This window comes from Phyllobates terribilis, unplaced genomic scaffold, assembly GCF_046119375.1.
Source record: "Phyllobates terribilis strain yellow unplaced genomic scaffold, ASM4611937v1 Scaffold_2__4_contigs__length_985480577, whole genome shotgun sequence".
Lineage (NCBI taxonomy): Eukaryota > Metazoa > Chordata > Amphibia > Anura > Dendrobatidae > Phyllobates > Phyllobates terribilis.
Window position 1 is genome coordinate 50,451,149 of NW_027362762.1, and position 24,459 is coordinate 50,475,607.

At 44.3% G+C, this 24,459-nt stretch overlaps 1 protein-coding gene across 1 annotated transcript in view; it reads right to left on the reverse strand.

Annotated features, from left to right (window-relative positions):
* The window catches only part of RSF1 (remodeling and spacing factor 1), a 69,098-nt gene that overhangs the window by 18,791 nt on the left and 25,848 nt on the right, over positions 1–24,459 (reverse strand). Inside the window, exons 2-4 of the mRNA XM_073661679.1 lie at positions 18,648–18,739; positions 12,011–12,103; positions 10,193–10,398 (exon numbers count right to left, since the gene is read on the reverse strand). Of these exons, the coding sequence (XP_073517780.1) occupies positions 10,193–10,398; positions 12,011–12,103; positions 18,648–18,739 (391 nt within the window). The remainder of the gene's footprint in view (positions 1–10,192; positions 10,399–12,010; positions 12,104–18,647; positions 18,740–24,459) is intronic.

Here is a 24,459-nt window from a genome sequence, read left to right on the forward strand (position 1 = left end):
ATTACATTACTGATCCTGTACTGATCCTGAGTTACCTCCTGTATTATACGCCAGAGCTGCACTCACTATTCTGCTGGTGCAGTCACTATGTACATACATTACATTACTGATCCGGAGTTACATCCTGTATTATACTCCAGAGCTGCACTCACTCTTCTGCTGGTGCAGTCACTGTGTACATACATTACATTACTGATCCTGAGTTACATCCTGTATTATACTCCAGAGCTGCACTCACTATTCTGCTGGTGCAGTCACTGTGTACATACATTACATTACTGATCCTGTACTGATCCTGAGTTACCTCCTGTATTATACTCCAGAGCTGCACTCACTATTCTGCTGGTGCAATCACTGTGTACATACATTACATTACTGATCCCGAGTTACATCCTGTATTATACTCCAGAGCTGCACTCACTATTCTGCTGGTGCAGTCACTGTGTACATACATTACATTACTGATCCTGAGTTACATCCTGTATTATACGCCATAGCTGCACTCACTATTCTGCTGGTGCAGTCACTGTGTACATACATTACATTACTGATCCTGAGTTATATCCTGTATTATACTCCAGAGCTGCACTCACTATTCTGCTGGTGCAGTCACTGTGTACATACATTACATTACTGATCCTGAGTTACATCCTGTATTATACTCCAGAGCTGCACTCACTATTCTGCTGGTGCAGTCACTGTGTACAGTCATGGCCAAAAGTATTGAGAATGAGACAAATAGTAATTTTTCCAAAGTTTACTGCTTCATTTTTTGTAATGGCAATTTGCATATACCTTGAATGTCAAAGAGTGATCAGCTTAACAGCAATTACTGTACTTGCAAAGTCAATATTTGCCCAGAAAATGAACTTTAACCCCCAAAACACATTTCAACATCATTGCAGTCCTGCCTTAAAAGGAGCAGCTAACATCGTTTTAGTGATTGATCCATTAACACAGGTGTGGGTGTTGATGAGGACAGGGCTGGCGATCAATCAGTCATGATTAAGTAAGAATGACATCACTGGACACTTTAAAAGGAGGCTGGTTCTTGGTATCATTGTTTCTCTTCAGTTAACCATGGTTATCTCTAAAGAAACACGTGCAGCCATCATTGCACTGCACAAAAATGGCCTAACAGGGAAGAGTATCGCAGCTACAAACATTGCACCTCAGTCAACAATTTATCGCATCATCAAGAACTTCAAGGAGAGAGCTTCCATTGTTGTCAAAAAGGCCGAGGGTGCCCAAGAAAAACCAGCAAGCGCCAGGACCGTATCTTAAAACTGTTTCAGCTGCGGGATCGGACTACCAGCAGTGCCGAGCTTGCTCAGGAATGGCAGCAGGCAGGTGTGAGTGCTTCTGCACGCACTGTGAGGCGGAGACTCTTTGAGCAAGGGCTGGTTTCAAGGAGGGCAGCAAAGAAGCCACTTCTCTCCAGAAATAACATCAGGGACCGACTGATATTCTGCAAAAGGTACAGGGAGTGGACTGCTGAGGACTGGGGCAAAGTCATTTTCTCTGATGAATCCCCTTTTCGATTGTTTGGGACATCTGGAAAACAGCTTATTCGGAGAAGAAGAGGTGAGCGCTACCACCAGTCTTGTCTCATGCCAACTGTAAAGCATCCTGAAACCATTCATGTGTGGGGTTGCTTCTCAGCCAAGGGAATCGGCTCACTCACAGTCTTACCTAAAAACACAGCCATGAATAAAGAATGGTACCAGAATGTCCTCCAAGAGCAACTTCTCCCAACCGTCCAAGAGCAGTTTGGCGCCCAACAATGCCTTTTCCAGCATGATGGAGCACCTTGCCATAAAGCAAAGGTGATGACTAAATGGCTCATGGAACAAAACATAGAGATTTTGGGTCCATGGCCTGGAAACTCCCCAGATCTTAATCCCATTGAGAACTTGTGGTCAATCATCAAGAGACGGGTGGACAAACAAAAACCAACAAATTCTGGCAAAATGCAAGCATTGATTATGCAAGAATGGACTGCTATCAGTCAGGATTTGGTCCAAAAGTTGATTGAGAGCATGCCAGGGAGAATTACAGAGGTCTTGAAGAAGAAGGGGCAACACTGCAAATATTGACTTGCTGCATTAACTCATTCTAAGGGTATGTGCACACGATGCAGAAATGCTCAGGATTTTTTCCTGAGCGTTTCTGCATCTCTCTGGCAGGAAAAAACGCATGCGGATTGTACATGCGGTTTCCTGCCAGGGACATGCGGAAATGAAGCGGTCTTCACTTTCATTTCCGCATGCGGGTTGACAAGCGCTTCCCAAGCGATTTTAGCATCACTTGGAAAGTGCTTGTCAACTTCACACTATATAAATCCATGCAACCGGCATGGATTTATATAGTGTGTGAATGTCAAAAAATAAAAAATAAATCTATACTTTACCCTCTGATGGCCCCCGGTGTCCGGCTTCGCTCGGTCCCGGCTGCCGGCAGTGAAGACTTTAGGACCTTCCGACGTCAGCGTCACGTGACCCGTCACATGACTGACGTCAGCGAAGGTCCTTCATTCAACCGCGAAGTGCGCGGGAAGCCGGCAGGACGCAGCGCGGGCCGCAGAAGGTGAGAATATATATATTTTTTATTTTATTCTTTTTTTTTTAATGGTACCTGGGTCTGGATGAGAGTCCTCTCATCCACACCCGGGTACCATCCGCACATTAGACCGCATGAAAAGCGCATCAACATATACAGTGATGCGGATTCCATGCGGTCTAATGCAAGACAATGGCGGCAAAAGAGCAGCGTTTCCGCAAAATTAATTGACATGCTGCGGATTTTTGACCGTAGCGTTTACGCTGCGGAAAAATCCGCATCATGGGCACAGCTCATGCGGATTTCCATTGGGGAACATTGCTGCCCTTCTACCATGCGTTTTTCATGCGTTTCCGCGGCGTTTACGCAACTGCAAAAACGCCGCGGAAACGCATGAAAAACGCATCGTGTGAACTCAGCCTAACTGTCAATATAACCTATTGGTACTCATAATATGATTGCAATTATATTTCTGTATGTGATATAAACACTAAAAAAAACAGAGGCCAGCAGATCATGTGAAAATATCATTTTGATGTCATTCTCAAAACTTTTGGCCATGACTGTACATTACATTACTGATCCTGAGTTACCTCCTGTATTATACTCCAGAGCTGCACTCACTATTCTGCTGGTGCAGTCACTGTGTACATACATTACATTACTGATCCTGAGTTACATCTTGTATTATACTCCAGAGCTGCACTCACTATTCTGCTGGTGGAGTCACTGTGTACATACATAACATTACTGATCCTGAATTACATAATGTATTATACTCCAGAGCTGCACTCACTATTCTGCTGGTGCAGTCACTGTGTACATACATTACTGATCCTGAGTTACATCCTGTATTATACTCCAGAGCTGCACTCACTATTCTGCTGGTGCAGTCACTGTGTACATACATTACATTACTGACCCTGTACTGATCCTGAGTTACATCCTGTATTATACTCCAGAGCTGCACTCACTATTCTGCTGGTGCACTCACTGTGTACATACATTACATTACTGATCCTGAGTTACATCCTGTATTATACTCCAGAGCTGAACTCACTATTCTGCTGGTGCAGTCACTGTGTACATACATTACATTACTGATCCCGAGTTACATCTTGTATTATACTTCAGAGCTGCACTCACTATTCTGCTGGTGCGGTCACTGTGTACATACATTACTGATCCTGAGTTACATCCTGTAGTATACTCCAGAGCTGCACTCACTATTCTGCTAGTGCAGTCACTGTGTGCATACATTACTGATCGTGTACTGATCCTGAGTTACATCCTGTATTATACTCCAGAGCTGCACTCACTATTCTGCTGGTGCAGTCACTGTGTACATACATTACATTACTGATCCTGTACTGATCCTGAGTTACATCCTGTATTATACTCCAGAGCTGCACTCACTATTCTGCTGGTGCAGTCACTGTGTACATACATTACATTACTGATCCTGAGTTACATCCTGTATTATACTCCAGAGCTGCACTCACTATTCTGCTGGTGGAGTCGCTGTGTACATACATTACATTACTGATCCTGTACTGATCCTGAGTTACCTCCTGTATTATACTCCAGAGCTGCACTCACTATTCTGCTGGTGCAGTCAGTGTACGTACATTACATTACTGATCCTGAGTTACATCCTGTATTATACTCCAGAGCTGCACTCACTATTCTGCTGGTGGAGTCGCTGTGTACATACATTACATTACTGATCCTGTACTGATCCGGAGTTACATCCTGTATTATACTCCAGAGCTGCACTCACTATTATGCTGGTGGAGTCACGGTGTACATACATTACATTACTGATCCGGAGTTACATCCTGTATTATACCCCAGAGCTGCACTCACTATTCTGCTGGTGCAGTCACTGTGTACATACATTACATTACTGATCCTGAATTACATAATGTATTATACTCCAGAGCTGCACTCACTATTCTGCTGGTGCAGTCACTGTGTACATACATTACATTACTGATCCTGAGTTACATCCTGTATTATACTCCAGAGCTGCACTCACTATTCTGCTGGTGCAGTCACTGTGTACATACATTACTGATCCTGAGTTACATCCTGTATTATACTCCAGAGCTGCACTCACTATTCTGCTGGTGCAGTCACTGTGTACATATATTACATTACTGATCCTGAGTTACATCCTGTATTATACTCCAGAGCTGCACTCACTATTCTGCTGGTGCAGTCACTGTGTACATACATTACATTACTGACCCTGTACTGATCCTGAGTTACATCCTGTATTATACTCCAGAGCTGCACTCACTATTCTGCTGGTGCAGTCACTGTGTACATACATTACATTACTGATCCTGAGTTACATCCTGTATTATACTCCAGAGCTGAACTCACTATTCTGCTGGTGCAGTCACTGTGTACATACATTACATTACTGATCCTAAGTTACATCCTGTATTATACTCCAGAGCTGCACTCACTATTCTGCTGGTGGAGTCGCTGTGTACATACATTACATTACTGATCCTGTACTGATCCTGAGTTACCTCCTGTATTATACTCCAGAGCTGCACTCACTATTCTGCTGGTGGAGTCACTGTGTACATACATTACATTACTGATCCTGTACTGATCCTGAGTTACATCCTGTATTATACTCCAGAGCTGCACTCACTATTCGGCTGGTGCAGTCACTGTGTACATATATTACATTACTGATCCTGAGTTACATCCTGTATTATACTCCAGAGCTGCACTCACTATTCTGCTGGTGCAGTCACTGTGTACATACATTACATTACTGATCCTGAGTTGCATCCTGTATTATACTCCAGAGCTGCACTCACTATTCTGCTGGTGCAGTCACTGTGTACATACATTACATTACTGACCCTGTACTGATCCTGAGTTACATCCTGTATTATACTCCAGAGCTGCACTCACTATTCTGCTGGTGCAGTCACTGTGTACATACATTACATTACTGATCCTGAGTTACATCCTGTATTATACTCCAGAGCTGAACTCACTATTCTGCTGGTGCAGTCACTGTGTACATACATTACTGATCCTGAGTTACATCCTGTAGTATACTCCAGAGCTGCACTCACTATTCTGCTAGTGCAGTCACTGTGTGCATACATTACTGATCCTGTACTGATCCTGAGTTACATCCTGTATTATACTCCAGAGCTGCACTCACTATTCTGCTGGTGCAGTCACTGTGTACATACATTACATTACTGATCCTGTACTGATCCTGAGTTACATCCTGTATTATACTCCAGAGCTGCACTCACTATTCTGCTGGTGCAGTCACTGTGTACATACATTACATTACTGATCCTGAGTTACATCCTGTATTATACTCCAGAGCTGCACTCACTATTCTGCTGGTGCAGTCACTGTGTACATACATTACATTACTGATCCTGAGTTACATCCTGTATTATACTCCAGAGCTGCACTCACTATTCTGCTGGTGGAGTCGCTGTGTACATACATTACATTACTGATCCTGTACTGATCCTGAGTTACCTCCTGTATTATACTCCAGAGCTGCACTCACTATTCTGCTGGTGCAGTCAGTGTACGTACATTACATTACTGATCCTGAGTTACATCCTGTATTATACTCCAGAGCTGCACTCACTATTCTGCTGGTGGAGTCGCTGTGTACATACATTACATTACTGATCCTGTACTGATCCGGAGTTGCATCCTGTATTATACTCCAGAGCTGCACTCACTATTCTGCTGGTGGAGTCACTGTGTACATACATTACATTACTGATCCTGTACTGATCCGGAGTTGCATCCTGTATTATACTCCAGAGCTGCACTCACTATTCTGCTGGTGCAGTCACTGTGTACATACATTACATTACTGATCCTGAGTTACATCCTGTATTATACTCCAGAGCTGCACTCACTATTATGCTGGTGGAGTCACGGTGTACATACATTACATTACTGATCCGGAGTTACATCCTGTATTATACCCCAGAGCTGCACTCACTATTCTGCTGGTGCAGTCACTGTGTACATACATTACATTACTGATCCTGAATTACATAATGTATTATACTCCAGAGCTGCACTCACTATTCTGCTGGTGCAGTCACTGTGTACATACATTACATTACTGATCCTGAGTTACATCCTGTATTATACTCCAGAGCTGCACTCACTATTCTGCTGGTGCAGTCACTGTGTACATACATTACTGATCCTGAGTTACATCCTGTATTATACTCCAGAGCTGCACTCACTATTCTGCTGGTGCAGTCACTGTGTACATATATTACATTACTGATCCTGAGTTACATCCTGTATTATACTCCAGAGCTGCACTCACTATTCTGCTGGTGCAGTCACTGTGTACATACATTACATTACTGACCCTGTACTGATCCTGAGTTACATCCTGTATTATACTCCAGAGCTGCACTCACTATTCTGCTGGTGCAGTCACTGTGTACATACATTACATTACTGATCCTGAGTTACATCCTGTATTATACTCCAGAGCTGAACTCACTATTCTGCTGGTGCAGTCACTGTGTACATACATTACATTACTGATCCTAAGTTACATCCTGTATTATACTCCATCGCTGCACTCACTATTCTGCTGGTGCAGTCACTGTGTACATACATTACATTACTGATCCTGAGTTACATCCTGTATTATACTCCAGAGCTGCACTCACTATTCTGCTGGTGGAGTCGCTGTGTACATACATTACATTACTGATCCTGTACTGATCCTGAGTTACCTCCTGTATTATACTCCAGAGCTGCACTCACTATTCTGCTGGTGCAGTCAGTGTACGTACATTACATTACTGATCCTGAGTTACATCCTGTATTATACTCCAGAGCTGCACTCACTATTCTGCTGGTGGAGTCGCTGTGTACATACATTACATTACTGATCCTGTACTGATCCGGAGTTGCATCCTGTATTATACTCCAGAGCTGCACTCACTATTCTGCTGGTGGAGTCACTGTGTACATACATTACATTACTGATCCTGTACTGATCCGGAGTTACATCCTGTATTATACTCCAGAGCTGCACTCACTATTATGCTGGTGGAGTCACGGTGTACATACATTACATTACTGATCCGGAGTTACATCCTGTATTATACCCCAGAGCTGCACTCACTATTCTGCTGGTGCAGTCACTGTGTACATACATTACATTACTGATCCTGAATTACATAATGTATTATACTCCAGAGCTGCACTCACTATTCTGCTGGTGCAGTCACTGTGTACATACATTACATTACTGATCCTGAGTTACATCCTGTATTATACTCCAGAGCTGCACTCACTATTCTGCTGGTGCAGTCACTGTGTACATACATTACATTACTGACCCTGTACTGATCCTGAGTTACATCCTGTATTATACTCCAGAGCTGCACTCACTATTCTGCTGGTGCAGTCACTGTGTACATACATTACATTACTGATCCTGAGTTACATCCTGTATTATACTCCAGAGCTGAACTCACTATTCTGCTGGTGCAGTCACTGTGTACATACATTACATTACTGATCCTGAGTTACATCCTGTATTATACTCCAGAGCTGCACTCACTATTCTGCTGGTGCAGTCACTGTGTACATATATTACATTACTGATCCTGAGTTACATCCTGTATTATACTCCAGAGCTGCACTCACTATTCTGCTGGTGCAGTCACTGTGTACATACATTACATTACTGACCCTGTACTGATCCTGAGTTACATCCTGTATTATACTCCAGAGCTGCACTCACTATTCTGCTGGTGCAGTCACTGTGTACATACATTACATTACTGATCCTGAGTTACATCCTGTATTATACTCCAGAGCTGCACTCACTATTCTGCTGGTGCAGTCACTGTGTACATACATTACATTACTGATCCTGAATTACATAATGTATTATACTCCAGAGCTGCACTCACTATTCTGCTGGTGCAGTCACTGTGTACATACATTACTGATCCTGAGTTACATCCTGTATTATACTCCAGAGCTGCACTCACTATTCTGCTGGTGCAGTCACTGTGTACATACATTACTGATCCTGAGTTACATCCTGTATTATACTCCAGAGCTGCACTCACTATTCTGCTGGTGCAGTCACTGTGTACATATATTACATTACTGATCCTGAGTTACATCCTGTATTATACTCCAGAGCTGCACTCACTATTCTGCTGGTGCAGTCACTGTGTACATACATTACATTACTGACCCTGTACTGATCCTGAGTTACATCCTGTATTATACTCCAGAGCTGCACTCACTATTCTGCTGGTGTAGTCACTGTGTACATACATTACATTACTGATCCTGAGTTACATCCTGTATTATACTCCAGAGCTGAACTCACTATTCTGCTGGTGCAGTCACTGTGTACATACATTACTGATTCTAAGTTACATCCTGTATTATACTCCAGAGCTGCACTCACTATTCTGCTGGTGCAGTCACTGTGTACATACATTACATTACTGATCCTGAGTTACATCCTGTATTATACTCCAGAGCTGCGCTCACTATTCTGCTGCTGCAGTCACTGTGTACATACATTACATTACTGATCCTGAGTTACATCCTGTATTATACTCCAGAGCTGCACTCACTATTCTGCTGGTGCAGTCACTGTGTACATACATTACATTACTGATCCTGAGTTACATCCTGTATTATACTCCAGAGCTGCACTCACTATTCTGCTGCTGCAGTCACTGTGTACATACATTACATTACTGATCATGTACTGATCCTGAGTTACATCCTGTATTATACTCCAGAGCTGCACTCACTATTCTGCTGCTGCAGTCACTGTGTACATACATTACTGATCCTGTACTGATCCTGAGTTACATCCTGTAGTATACTCCAGAGCTGTACTCACTATTCTGCTGGTGCAGTCACTGTGTACATACATTACATTACTGATCCTGAGTTACATCCTGTATTATACTCCAGAGCTGCACTCACTATTCTGCTGGTGCAGTCACTGTGTACATACATTACAGTACTGATCCTGAGTTACATCCTGTATTATACTCCAGAGCTGCACTCACTATTCTGCTGGTGCAGTCACTGTGTACATACATTACATTACTGATCCTGTACTGATCCTGAGTTACCTCCTGTATTATACCCCAGAGCTGCACTCACTATTCTGCTGGTGCAGTCACTGTGTACATACATTACATTACTGATCCTGTACTGATCCTGAGTTACATCCTGTATTATACTCCAGAGCTGCACTCACTATTCTGCTGGTGCAGTCACTGTGTACATACATTACATTACTGATCCTGTACTGATCCTGAGTTACATCCTGTATTATACTCCAGAGCTGCACTCACTATTCTGCTGGTGCGGTCACTGTGTACATAAATTACATTACTGATCCTGAGTTACATCCTGTATTATACTCCAGAGCTACATTTACTATTCTGCTGAAATTAAAATCTGAGGAAGCTGTGCAGACACTGAAGAAGCAGGGAGTGCTGTGAATTCTGCAGAGTGCAGACTATATTATATTGCAGCTATTGAGAGGGTGTAACAGTGATTTTCGGTCCTCATTCACACCAGCAGCGCACACTGCCCTCACCTGACTATGCACTTCCAGGAGGAGCCGTCCTGGTCATCCTGCTCCTCGATGTACACGCGGATGTTATGGTCTTGGTCCAGTTGATACCAGTACATTAGGCCGTCCTTGTCGCGTCCTATGGGCTGGACCCGCATGGCATCCGCCTCTTCTTCATTGATGGCATTCTTAAACTTCAGATTGTCGTCAAACTGACACTCGCATAAGTGCTGTAACGAGAGAAGGTGTAAGCGGAGCGCCATCCTGTGTCCGTCGCACTACAGCAGGTGATATAAAAATAAGCCCATAAAACCAATATTCTGGGCATCCAAATCTGGTCCACGGTTTATCTACAAGACGGCATTGCCCCTGGGCGGAGTCCTGAGACTACAGAGCCCCCTGGGTCGCCCTCATTGCACATATGAAAGATGTTCTGACACAGCCGACTCTCCACCGTTTGCAAAACTACAACTCCCAGCATGCGTAGAAGTTCTGCAACACATAATTTTGCATCACGACCTCATGTTTTTCAAGAGCTCTGCTTACAGTCACAAGAGCCTTTATGGCAGGTGTGGAAAAAAACATTAATGCTGACCAGATCCCCCAACTCCATTTACTGAAATGCAACCCCAAACTTGCAGGACCCTCCACCATGCTTCACTGTCACTGTTGTGCTTCTCTCCAGCCCTTCGGAGAACAACCTGCCTCCTGTTATTGCTGAGTATCTCACACTGTCTCCTCCATCCAGAGTCCTGCTGACATTGCTCTGCACTAGTGATGATCGAGTATGTTCTGTTAACCCTGTCGGCGAGCATGCTCGGGTGCTCACAGAGTATCTTCAGCGGTGCTCGTTGTTATGTTTTCGTCACTCAGTGCTAATGATTTACGACTGGCAGCTTTAATACATGTGAGGAATACATAAGAAACAGGCATTCCTCACATGTATTAAAGCTGTCAGTCATAAATCATGAGCACGGAGTGAAGAAAACATAACGAGCATCGCTGAAGATACTCGGCAAGCACCGGAGTATGCTCGCCGAAAGGGTTAACAGAACATACTGGCTCATCACCACTCTGCACCCTAGTTAATATGTTTTTGGGCATAGTTGCCACTTTCATTTTTGGTCATATTTCTTCCATGAAGATCACTTCTGGCCAAAATTCTCCAATCATTAGACTGTTCCCACTGGTTGCTGCCACTTCTGAGCTGATGTCACTGCTGGACATCTTCCGATTTCTAAAAGGAAGGGAGCATGATGAGTCTTTCATCTGCTGCACTAAGTTGCCTTGGCCGAACTCTACGATCCTCAATGTTACCCATTTCTAGGTGCTTCTTCAGAAGAGCTTGATCAGCACATTCTGAAACCCCAGTCTGCTATGAAATCTCTGCCTGGGAGAGACCTTGCTGATGCAGTATAACTACCTGGTGTCTGACTGTTGCTTTGCTCAGTCTTGCCATGCTGTATGACCTGTGACATGAGACTGTCTTCCACAACCTCACCTTTGCAGCATAGTTTCACTGTTCCTCACCCAGTTTTATGCCTTTTTACACAGCCGTTTCTCTTTTTATGACTGTGTTTCAACCTATGAAATGATAATCATTTGTTTGGTGGGATTGGTTCCTCACATACCCGACTACAAAATACCAGACTTAAGTTTATTTTTTTTCTTCTTTATTCTGGTGACCATTCAGTTGTTTTCCAGGAATATCCTCAGGGAAGACATCAATGGAAATCACCCCCCCCCAGGACCTTGATTGATAATAACCATGCCACATCACTGAGCCCCCCCCCCCAAAAAAAACCTGGCAAAGATCCTCTAGAGAATGACCTGCATACTGACCTTCAGCATCCCCACTTTACACTCCACGTCCATCTCCTGGTAGCCCTTCTTCTCCATCTCCCAGGCCCATGTGCTGTTGTAGTCCTGACATATCTGGAGATTACAAATGGCGGTGATTACACATTAAAGTCCAGCAATACCTTTAAGTGACCGGTCTGTTCCTCCGTTTCGGAGAACTCAGCGTTTGAATTGATGTGCAAATGAAGCTGAAGAGCTATGGTAGATCTGAAGCCTCTGTCACTCCAGCTCTATTCCTTGCCTCCTTCTGCTCAAGGTGGCACTTGATTTTTTTTTTTTTTTTCATTGCAAGGACATGTAAGGTTTCAAATCACTTTTTGTTGAATTTTTTGGGGAAACTTGTGGCGACTGATGAAGGACTATTCTGGCATTTCATTTCTGCCCCCGATTTGCATAAATATTTCTATATTTTATTAGCTTGGCCATTTGTGCATGCAGTAATACCAAAATATCTAAATTTTTTTTGCTACACTTGGTGAAAGCATGGGTGGAGATTTAAACTTATTTTTTTATTTTTTAAAAATATATAAAGTTATTTTTTTAGGGGGTGTGAAGCTGCAGTCACTTGATCTCATATGTAATACTAGGGTATTGCAGTGTACTGTAAAAATGACGATCTCCTACGAACCCCAACTTCATAGATTTCACACGGCCCTCGGCTGCTATGGCAATCACGTCGCATGGGGTGGCAGTGGCCATCGGAAGGGACATCTGCCACGCTTCACAACAGTATTCAAGGGGCTAATGTGACCCTAAATCCGATCGCGTCAATTACCATCGGGTGCTGGCTGTGCTCTCCACAGCTGACACTTTGCTACAATAGACAACGATCCTCTTGAGCAAAGCAGTCTGACCTCTACCTGCACCGATACATTGCAACACATCAGGACAAGAGAACGATTATCGCAACCATTTTATTTCCCTCAAAGACTGGCTATAACTGTGACAAACCTCCAGCTGTGAGAATCACTGTAACGACAACCTCAATTCCCCAAAAGAGTTGGACCGCTGTATAAAATGTAAAGAAATCAAGAATGCAATGATTTGGAAATCTCTTATCACCATATTGTATAGAACAGATCAGGAGTTGAACGTTGGACATTTTTCACGTCATTTAAAAAAAAATAATAATTCTCATTTAGAAATTGATGGCAGCAAAAAAAATCTCCAAAAGTTATGACCGTTAACAAAAAGGATGGAAAAGTAAGTAATAAAGGAAAAATAGCTGGAGGGTCAATATTCAAGTATAAAGAGAGTGTTAGAGAGGCAGAGTCTCCCAGAAGCAAAGATGGTCAGAAGTCACCAATCTGTGAACAACTGAGGCTAAATATTGTGGGGCAATTTCAGAAAAATGTTCCTCAACGTAAAAATCACAAAGACTTTGAATATTCATCAGCTACAGGACATATCATCAAAGGATTCAGAGATTCTGGAGAAATCCATGTGCGCAAGGGACAAGGCAGACAGTCAATATTGGAGGCTCCTGATCTCTGAGCCATCAGGGGACACTGCATTAAATACAGGCAGGATTAGGGGAGCAAACCAGGAATACGTCCAGACATCATTGTCCGATCACAGGTGTCCGTGCAATCCACAAATGCAAGTTACAGCTCTATCATGTAAAGAAGCAAAATATCAGCACAATTCAAACAAATCCATCTTCTCTGGGCCAAAGCTCATTTATAATAGACAGAAGCAACATAGAAACTGTTCTGTGGTCAGATGCATCAATGAGAAATACTTTATTGAAAGCAAGAATGCAGCGTCCTGTGGACTCCGGAGGAGAGGGACCGTCCAGCTGGTTATCGAGGAGAGGGACCGTCCAGCTGGTTATCGAGGAGAGGGACCGTCCAGCTGGTTATCGAGGAGAGGGACCGTCCAGCTGGTTATCGAGGAGAGGGACCGTCCAGCTGGTTATCGAGGAGAGGGACCGTCCAGCTGGTTATCGAGGAGAGGGACCGTCCAGCTGGTTATCGAGGAGAGGGACCGTCCAGCTGGTTATCGAGGAGAGGGACCGTCCAGCTGGTTATCGAGGAGAGGGACCGTCCAGCTGGTTATCTCTGATATACAGTGGGGAAAATAAGTATTTGATACACTGCCAACTTTGCAGTTTCCCCACCTACAAAGAATGGAGAGGTCTGTAATTTTTTTCGTAGGTGCACTTCACCTGTGAGAGACAGAATCTAAGAATAAAATACAGAAAATCACATTGTATGATTTGTACATAATTAATTTGCATTTTATTGCATGAAATAGAGTTGAAACCAGAAGTTTCCATACACTATATAAAAGACACATCTCCATGTTTTTCTCAATATCTGACATGAAATCAGAATAAACCTTTACCGTTTTAGGTCAGTTAGGATTATACCATAATGTTTAATATTTACCAAATGCCAAAATAATAATGAGAGAGAGAGAATGTTTTAAGGCATTTTTATTACTTACTGTAAAGTCAGAAGTTTCCATACATTTCATTAGTATTTGGTCCCATTGCCCTTAAACTGAATGACTTGGGTCAGACGTTTGGGATATCCTTCCACAAGATTCTCACAATAGGTGGCGGAATTTGGGCCGATTCCTCCTGACAGAACTGGTGTATCTGATCCAGGTTTGTAGGTCGCCTTGCTCGGCGCTCGCAGCCTTTTTAGCTTTGCCCATAAATTTTCAATAGGATTGAGATCAGGGCTTTGTGATGGCCACTCCAAAACATGGACTTTGTTATCCTTAAGCCACTTTGTTACCATTTTGGCAGTATGCTTCGGGCCATTGTCCATTTGTAAGACCCATTTCCGCCCAAGCTTTAACTTCCTGGCTGATGTCTTGAGATGTTGCTTCAGCATTGCCACAATCTTCTTTTCTCATGATGCCATCTATTTTGTGAAGTGCACCAGTCCCTCCTGCAGAAAAACAACCCCACAGCATGATGCTGCCACCACCGTGTTTCACAGTTGGGATGGTGTTCTTAAGCTTCCAAGCTTCTCCCTTTTTCCTCCAATCGTAACGATGGTCATTATGCCCAAAAAGATCAATTTTAGTTTCATCAGACCACAGGACATGTCTCCAAAAATGAAGGTCTTTGTTCCTGTGCGCATTTGCAAACATTAATCTGGGTTTTTTATGTATCTTTTGGAGTAATGGCTTCTTCCTGGCAGAGTGGCCTTTCAGCCCATGTTGATACAGTATTCGTTTCACTGTGGATATTGACACAATCTTACCAGCTTTCGCCATCATCTTCACAAGGTCTTTTGCTTTTGTCCTTGGATTGATATGTACATGTCGGACCAAAGCACCTTCACCTCTGTGACACAGAACTCGTCTCCTTCCTGAGCGGTTTGATGGCTGAACATTCCCATCTTGTTTGTACTTGTGTATAATTGTTTGTACAGATGAACGAGGCACCTTCAGGTATCCTGAAATTGTACCCAAGGATGAGCCAGACTTGTGCAAGTCCACAATTCTCTTAATGATATCTTGGCTGATTTCTTTAGACTTTCCCATGAGGCTACACAAAGAAGCAGTGTGTTTAAGCTGTGCATTAAAATACATCCACAGGTGTGTCACTAATTAACTCAGATGTTGCCAAAAAAACCTTCCAAACACACGACATCATCATAGGGGCAGTCCAGAATTGTTTAAGATCATAGTAATCTGTGTATGTAAACTTTTGACTTTGCAGTAAGTAATAAAAATGCCTTAAAATATTCGCTCTCTCTCATTATTCTGGCATTTGGCAAATATTAAAAATGATGGTAATCCTAACTGACCTAAAACGGAAAAGGTTTATTCTGATTTCATGTCAGATATTGAGAAAAACATGCAGATGTGTCTTTATATAGTGGATGAAAACTTCTGGTTTCAACTGTAAGTATTTGATACAATAGAAAAACAGAACTTAATATTTGGTGCAGAAACCTTTGTTTGTAATTACAGAGGTCAGACGTTTCCTCTAGTTCTTGACCAGGATTGCACGCACTGCAGCAGGGATTTTGGCCCTCTCCTCCATACAGATCTTCTCCAGATCTTTCAGGTTTTGGGGCTGTCGCTGGGTAACATTGAGTTTCAGCTTCCTCCAAAGATTTTCTATTGGGTTCAGGTCTGGAGACTGGCTAGGCCACTCCTGGGGCTTGAAATGCTTCTTACGGAGCCACTCCTTAGTTGCCCTGGCGGTGTGTTTCAGGTCATTGTCATGCTGGAAGACTCAGCCACGACCCATCTTCAATGCTCTTACTGAGGGAAGGAGGTTGTTGGCCAAAATCTTGCGATACATGACCCCATCCATCCTCCCTTCAATACGGTGCAGTCGTCCTGTCCCCTTTGGAGAAAAGCACCCCCAAAGTAGGAGGTTCCCCCCACCATACTTCACGGTTGGGACGATGTTCTTGGGGTTGTACTCATCCTTCTTCTTCCTCCAAACACAGCGAGTGGAGTTGATACCAAAAAGTTCTATTTTGGTCTCATCTGACCTTCTCTCATGCCTCCTCTGGATCATCCAGATGGTCATTGGTGAACTTTAAACGGGCCTGGACATGTGCTGGCGTGAGCAGGGAGACCTTGTGTGTCCTGCAGGATTTTAATCCATGACGGCGTAATGTGTTACTAACGGTAATGTTTGAGACTGTGGTCCCAGCTCTCTTCAGGTCATTGACCAGGTCCTTCCATGTAGTTCTGGGCTGATCCCTGACCCCTCTCAGAATCATCCTTACCCCACGAGGTGAGATCTTTCATGGAGTCTCCGACCGAGAAAGATAGACAGTCATCTTGTGTTTCTTCCATTTTCTAATAATTGCGCCAAAAGTTGTTACCTTCTCACCAAGCTGCTTGCCTATTGTCCTATAGCCCATCCCAGCCTTGTGCAGGTCTACAATTTTTTCCCTGGTGTCCTTAGACAGCTCTTTGGTCTTGGCCATGGTGGAGAGGTTGGAGTGTAATTGAGTGTGTGGACAGGTGTTTTTTGTACAGATAACGTGTTCAAACAGGTGCAATTAATACAGGTAATGAGTGCAGAGTAGGAGGGCTTCTTAAAGAAAAACTAACGGGTCTGAGAGCCAGAATTATTGCTGGTTGGTGGTGATCAAATTATTTCATGCACTAAAATGCAAATTAATTATGTAAAACTCATACAATGTGATTTTCTGGATTTTTGTTTAGATTCTGTCTCTCACAGGTGAAGTGACCTACGAGAAAAAGTACAGACCTCTCCATTCTTTGTAGGTGGGAAAACTTGCAAAATCGGCAGTGTGTCAAATACTTATTTTCTCCAAAGTATGGGTGGGCATTCGTGCCTATGGAAGGGGCAGAGCACACGAGAGGCGCCATCAAAGCTGAGTGTTATATAGAGGTGATAGACGCTGTCTGGATGGAGCAGATATCGTACTATTTCAGGGAAAACCTTGTATATTTCAGCAGGACAATGGTAAACCACAGCCGGCCTCCATCACACAGCACAGCTCTGCAGAAGAGTACTCCCGGGAGGAACCTGCCACCTGCAGTCTGGACCTTTCTCCAATATAAAACATTTGGCAAATTATGAAAAGTATAATACTGCAAAGACCCCGAACTGAGGAGCAGCGAGAATCCGGCATCAGACAAGAACGGGACAACGTTCTTCTCCCCAAACTCCAGCAATTGTCTCCTCACTTCCCCGATATCTACAGACTGGTGTAAGGAGAAGGGGGGACGCTCCACAATCATGGACATGGCCTGAGGACAACTTTTTGGAGATTTGCCGCTACCAACAATTTTTTAATTGTACAATTTATTTTTAAAATGTCCAACGTTCAAATTCTGATCTTTCTATGTTCTGTAGGGAATAAAATATGGAGATAAAAGATTTACAAATCATTGCATTCTTGTTTTCTGGAATTGGGGTTGTAGCCTGTGCAGGTAAAGAACATTTACAATCAGCGACTGCAAAACAGGAGGCTGAAAACAGGCAAGAAAATTGTTCCATTTTTCATTCAGCCTTCATTAACCCTTTATGGTCTTGGCCTTCAGCACCAAGAGATTTTCTTTCATTATTTTTCTTCCTGTATGAGGCCTTTCTTTTTGTGGGACCATTTTTATGGGAAACACACAGGCCCCCTGATTCATTCAGATTGGCATTGCGCACTCTAGTCTTAATGAAGGGCGCTCTGGAGTACACGTCTGTCGTCATTTACGCTGCTTTCACGGTGTAAATTATAAGGATTTTGACAAAATGTACTTGCCCTTGTCTAATTTCCACCCATTCATTTTCTTTTTTATTATTATATTATTTTTTGTAAGTAGGAGAAGCCAACCAGGACTGGTGTAAAAATGCCAAAAGTTGTTACAATTTTGGGCAACTACAAAGTCTCCAAAAATATTGCAACATTTTAAACCTTTTTACTCAAACAATGATGGTGAAAACTGATGAATGTATGTATGTATGTATGTATGTATGTATGTATGTATGTATGTATGTATGTATGTGTGTGTGTGTGTGTGTGTGTGTGTGTGTGTGTGTGTGTGTGTGTGTGTATATACATATATTTTTTTCTTATTCTTCTGCATGTTTGTCATATACTTAGATGTTTCAGATCACAAAACAAATGTAAATATCTCCATAGGGAGGGTCTCTTATTAGGGGGTCTCTTACCCTGATCAGGTATTTCTCCCATCTGTCAAATGTGACGGACTTTCCGATTTTCCTCATGAGCTTCAAGTGGAGTTCGACCAGCACACGGGACACTGCAAGAAGAGAAGACGAGGAAAAGAAATCAATATCAACCTGTACAGATAAGGCTGGAGCTACAGGACCACCACAGCTGCAGCAGAGGTAACGCTGCCATGAGTCCTGTCAACACTACAGCCCCCTGAGACCACTCGTGTGGGGGCTTCTCATCCATGGAGGGGCTCACTCACAATTTATCCTAAGAACACGGCCATGAATAAAGAGTGAGATCTAAACCTTCTCCAAGTACAACTTCTCCCATCATCCAGGACAATGTGGTGATGGTGATTTTTCAAGCATGATGGAGACCACGTCACAAGGCAAAAGTGATAAAGTGGCCCGAGGACCAAGACATTGACATTTTGGGTCTACAGCAAAAAACTACCCAGATCTTTAGTCCCACTGAGAACCTGCGGTCAATCCTCAAAAAGCTACAAACAAAAACCCAGAAATTGTGTTAACTCTGAGCACTAATGAGACAAGAACAGGCGGCCATCAGTCAGGATCTGCCCAGAAACCGGGGAGAAGTCTGGAGAATAAGGGGCAGCGCTGGGAATAGCGAGACGTCACAGGAACTTCATGGATTTGTCAATAAAAGTGTAAAAACGTATAAAATGTTTAGAATTGGACTTCAGTTACCATAGAAACAGCCGACTGAAGCTGCAAACTGAAAAACAAAACTGTCCGTCTCAAAACACTTAGCCACGACTGTACACTCCCGAGCCGCTGCAGAACCTCATTATACACACACACAAACTCAGCCGCTGCAGAACCTCATTACACACACACACAAACTCAGCCGCTACAGAACCTCATTACACACACACACAAACTCAGCCGCTGCAGAACCTCATTATACACACACACACAAACTCAGCCGCTGCAGAACCTCATTATACACACACACACAAACTCAGCCGCTGCAGAACCTCATTACACACACACACAAACTCAGCCGCTGCAGAACCTCATTACACACACACACAAACTCAGCCGCTGCAGAACCTCATTACACACACACACAAACTCAGCCGCTGCAGAACCTCATTACACACACACACAAACTCAGCCGCTGCAGAACCTCATTACACACACACACAAACTCAGCCGCTGCAGAACCTCATTACACACACACACAAACTCAGCCGCTGCAGAACCTCATTACACACACACACAAACTCAGCCGCTGCAGAACCTCATTACACACGCACACAAACTCAGCCGCTGCAGAACCTCATTACACACACACAAACTCAGCCGCTGCAGAACCTCATTACACACACACACAAACTCAGCCGCTGCAGAACCTCATTACACACACACACACAAACTCAGCCGCTACAGAACCTCATTACACACACACACACAAACTCAGCCGCTGCAGAACCTCATTACACACACACACACAAACTCAGCCGCTGCAGAACCTCATTACACACACACACAAACTCAGCCGCTGCAGAACCTCATTACACACACACACAAACTCAGCCGCTGCAGAACCTCATTACACACACACACAAACTCAGCCGCTGCAGAACCTCATTACACACACACACAAACTCAGCCGCTGCAGAACCTCATTACACACACACACACAAACTCAGCCGCTGCAGAACCTCATTACACACACAAACTCAGCCGCTGCAGAACCTCATTACACACACACACACAAACTCAGCAGCTGCAGAACCTCATTACAAACACACACAAACTCAGCCGCTGCAGAACCTCATTACACACACACAAACTCAGCCGCTGCAGAACCTCATTACACACACAAACTCAGCCGCTGCAGAACCTCATTACACACACACACACAAACTCAGCAGCTGCAGAACCTCATTATACACACACACACAAACTCAGCCGCTGCAGAACCTCATTACACACACACACACAAACTCAGCCGCTGCAGAACCTCATTACACACACACACAAACTCAGCCGCTGCAGAACCTCATTATACACACACACAAACTCAGCCGCTGCAGAACCTCATTATACACACACACAAACTCAGCCGCTGCAGAACCTCATTACACACACACACACACTCAGCCGCTGCAGAACCTCATTATACACACACACAAACTCAGCAGCTGCAGAACCTCATTATACACACACACACAAACTCAGCAGCTGCAGAACCTCATTATACACACACACACACAAACTCAGCCGCTGCAGAACCTCATTACACACACACACACAAACTCAGCCGCTGCAGAACCTCATTACACACACACACAAACTCAGCCGCTGCAGAACCTCATTATACACACACAAACTCAGCCGCTGCAGAACCTCATTACACACACAAACTCAGCCGCTGCAGAACCTCATTATACACACACACAAACTCAGCCGCTGCAGAACCTCATTATACACACACAAACTCAGCCGCTGCAGAACCTCATTATACAGACACACACTCAGCCGCTGCAGAACCTCATTATACACACACAAACTCAGCCGCTGCAGAACCTCATTATACACACACAAACTCAGCAGCTGCAGAACCTCATTACACACACACACAAACTCAGCCGCTGCAGAACCTCATTACACACACACAAACTCAGCCGCTGCAGAACCTCATTACACACACACAAACTCAGCCGCTACAGAACCTCATACACACACACAAACTCAGCCGCTGCAGAACCTCATTATACAGACACACACACTCAGCCGCTGCAGAACCTCATTATACACAGAGCCGCTGCAGAACCTCATTATACACACACAAACTCAGCCGCTGCAGAACCTCATTATACACACATACACAAACTCAGCCGCTGCAGAACCTCATTACACACACACACAAACTCAGCCGCTGCAGAACCTCATTACACACACACAAACTCAGCCGCTGCAGAACCTCATTACACACACACACAAACTCAGCCGCTGCAGAACCTCATTATACACACACAAACTCAGCAGCTGCAGAACCTCATTATACACACACAAACTCAGCCGCTGCAGAACCTCATTATACACACACACAAACTCAGCCGCTGCAGAACCTCATTACACACACACACAAACTCAGCCGCTGCAGAACCTCATTATACACACACACAAACTCAGCCGCAGCAGAACCTCATTACACACACAAACTCAGCCGCTGCAGAACCTCATTACACACACAAACTCAGCCGCTGCAGAACCTCATTACACACACAAACTCAGCCACTGCAGAACCTCATTACACACACACACAAACTCAGCCGCTGCAGAACCTCATTACACACACACAAACTCAGCCGCTGCAGAACCTCATTACACACACACACAAACTCAGCCGCTGCAGAACCTCATTACACACACACACACAAACTCAGCCGCTGCAGAACCTCATTATACACACACACACAAATTCAGCCGCTGCAGAACCTCATTATACACATACACACAAATTCAGCCGCTGCAGAACCTCATTATACACACACAAACTCAGCCGCTGCAGAACCTCATTATACACACACAAACTCAGCCGCTGCAGAACCTCATTACACACAAACTCAGCAGCTGCAGAACCTCATTATACACACACACAAACTCAGCCGCTGCAGAACCTCATTATACACACACACACAAACTCAGCCGCTGCAGAACCTCATTATACACACACACAAACTCAGCCACTGCAGAACCTCATTACACACACACACACAAACTCAGCAGCTGCAGAACCTCATTACACACACAAACTCAGCCGCTGCAGAACCTCATTATACACACACACACATACAAACTCAGCCGCTGCAGAACCTCATTACACACACAAACTCAGCCGCTGCAGAACCTCATTACACACACACACACACAAAAACTCAGCCGCTGCAGAACCTCATTACACACACACAAACTCAGCCGCTGCAGAACCTCATTACACACACACACAAACTCAGCCGCTGCAGAACCTCATTACACACACACACAAACTCAGCCGCTGCAGAACCTCATTACACACACAAACTCAGCCGCTGCAGAACATCATTACACACACAAACTCAGCCGCTGCAGAACATCATTACACACACACACAAACTCAGCCGCTGCAGAACCTCATTATACACACACACAAACTCAGCCGCTGCAGAACCTCATTACACACACACAAACTCAGCCGCTGCAGAACCTCATTACACACACACACAAACTCAGCCGCTGCAGAACCTCATTACACACACACACAGCCGCTGCAGAACCTCATTACACACACACACAAACTCAGCCGCTGCAGAACCTCATTACACACACACACAGCCGCTGCAGAACCTCATTACACACACACACAAACTCAGCCGCTGCAGAACCTCATTACACACACACACAAACTCAGCCGCTGCAGAACCTCATTACACACACACAAACTCAGCCGCTGCAGAACCTCATTACACACACACACAAACTCAGCCGCTGCAGAACCTCATTACACACACACACAAACTCAGCCGCTGCAGAACCTCATTATACACACACACACAAACTCAGCCGCTGCAAAACCTCATTACACACACACAAACTCAGCCGCTGCAGAACCTCATTATACAGACACACACACTCAGCCGCTGCAGAACCTCATTATACACACAGCCGCTGCAGAACCTCATTATACACACACACAAACTCAGCAGCTCCAGAACCTCATTACACACACACACACAAACTCAGCCGCTGCAGAACCTCATTACACACACACAAACTCAGCCGCTGCAGAACCTCATTATACACACACAAACTCAGCCGCTGCAGAACCTCATTACACACACACACAAACTCAGCCGCTGCAGAACCTCATTATACACACACACAAACTCAGCCGCTGCAGAACCTCATTATACAGACACACACACTCAGCCGCTGCAGAACCTCATTATACACACAGCCGCTGCAGAACCTTATTATACACACACAAACTCAGCCGCTGCAGAACCTCATTATACACACAAACTCAGCCGCTGCAGAACCTCATTACACACACACAAACTCAGCCGCTGCAGAACCTCATTATACAGACACACACACTCAGCCGCTGCAGAACCTCATTATACACACACACACAAACTCAGCCGCTGGAGAACCTCATTATACACACACACAAACTCAGCCGCTGCAGAACCTCATTATACACACACACAAACTCAGCCGCTGCAGAACCTCATTATACACACACACAAACTCAGCCGCTGCAGAACCTCATTATACACACACACAAACTCAGCCGCTGCAGAACCTCATTATACACACACACACAGACTCAGCCGCTGCAGAACCTCATTATACACACACAAACTCAGCCGCTGCAGAACATCATTATACACACACAAACTCAGCCGCTGCAGAACCTCATTATACACACACACAAACTCAGCCGCTGCAGAACCTCATTATACACACACACACAAACTCAGCCGCTGCAGAACCTCATTACACACACAAACTCAGCCGCTGCAGAACCTCATTACACACACACAAACTCAGCCGCTGCAGAACCTCATTATACACACACACACACAAACTCAGCCGCTGCAGAACCTCATTATACACACACACAAACTCAGCCGCTGCAGAACCTCATTACACACACACACAAACTCAGCCGCTGCAGAACCTCATTATACACACACACACACACACACTCAGCCGCTGCAGAACCTCATTATACAGACACACACACTCAGCCGCTGCAGAACCTCATTATACACACAGCCGCTGCAGAACC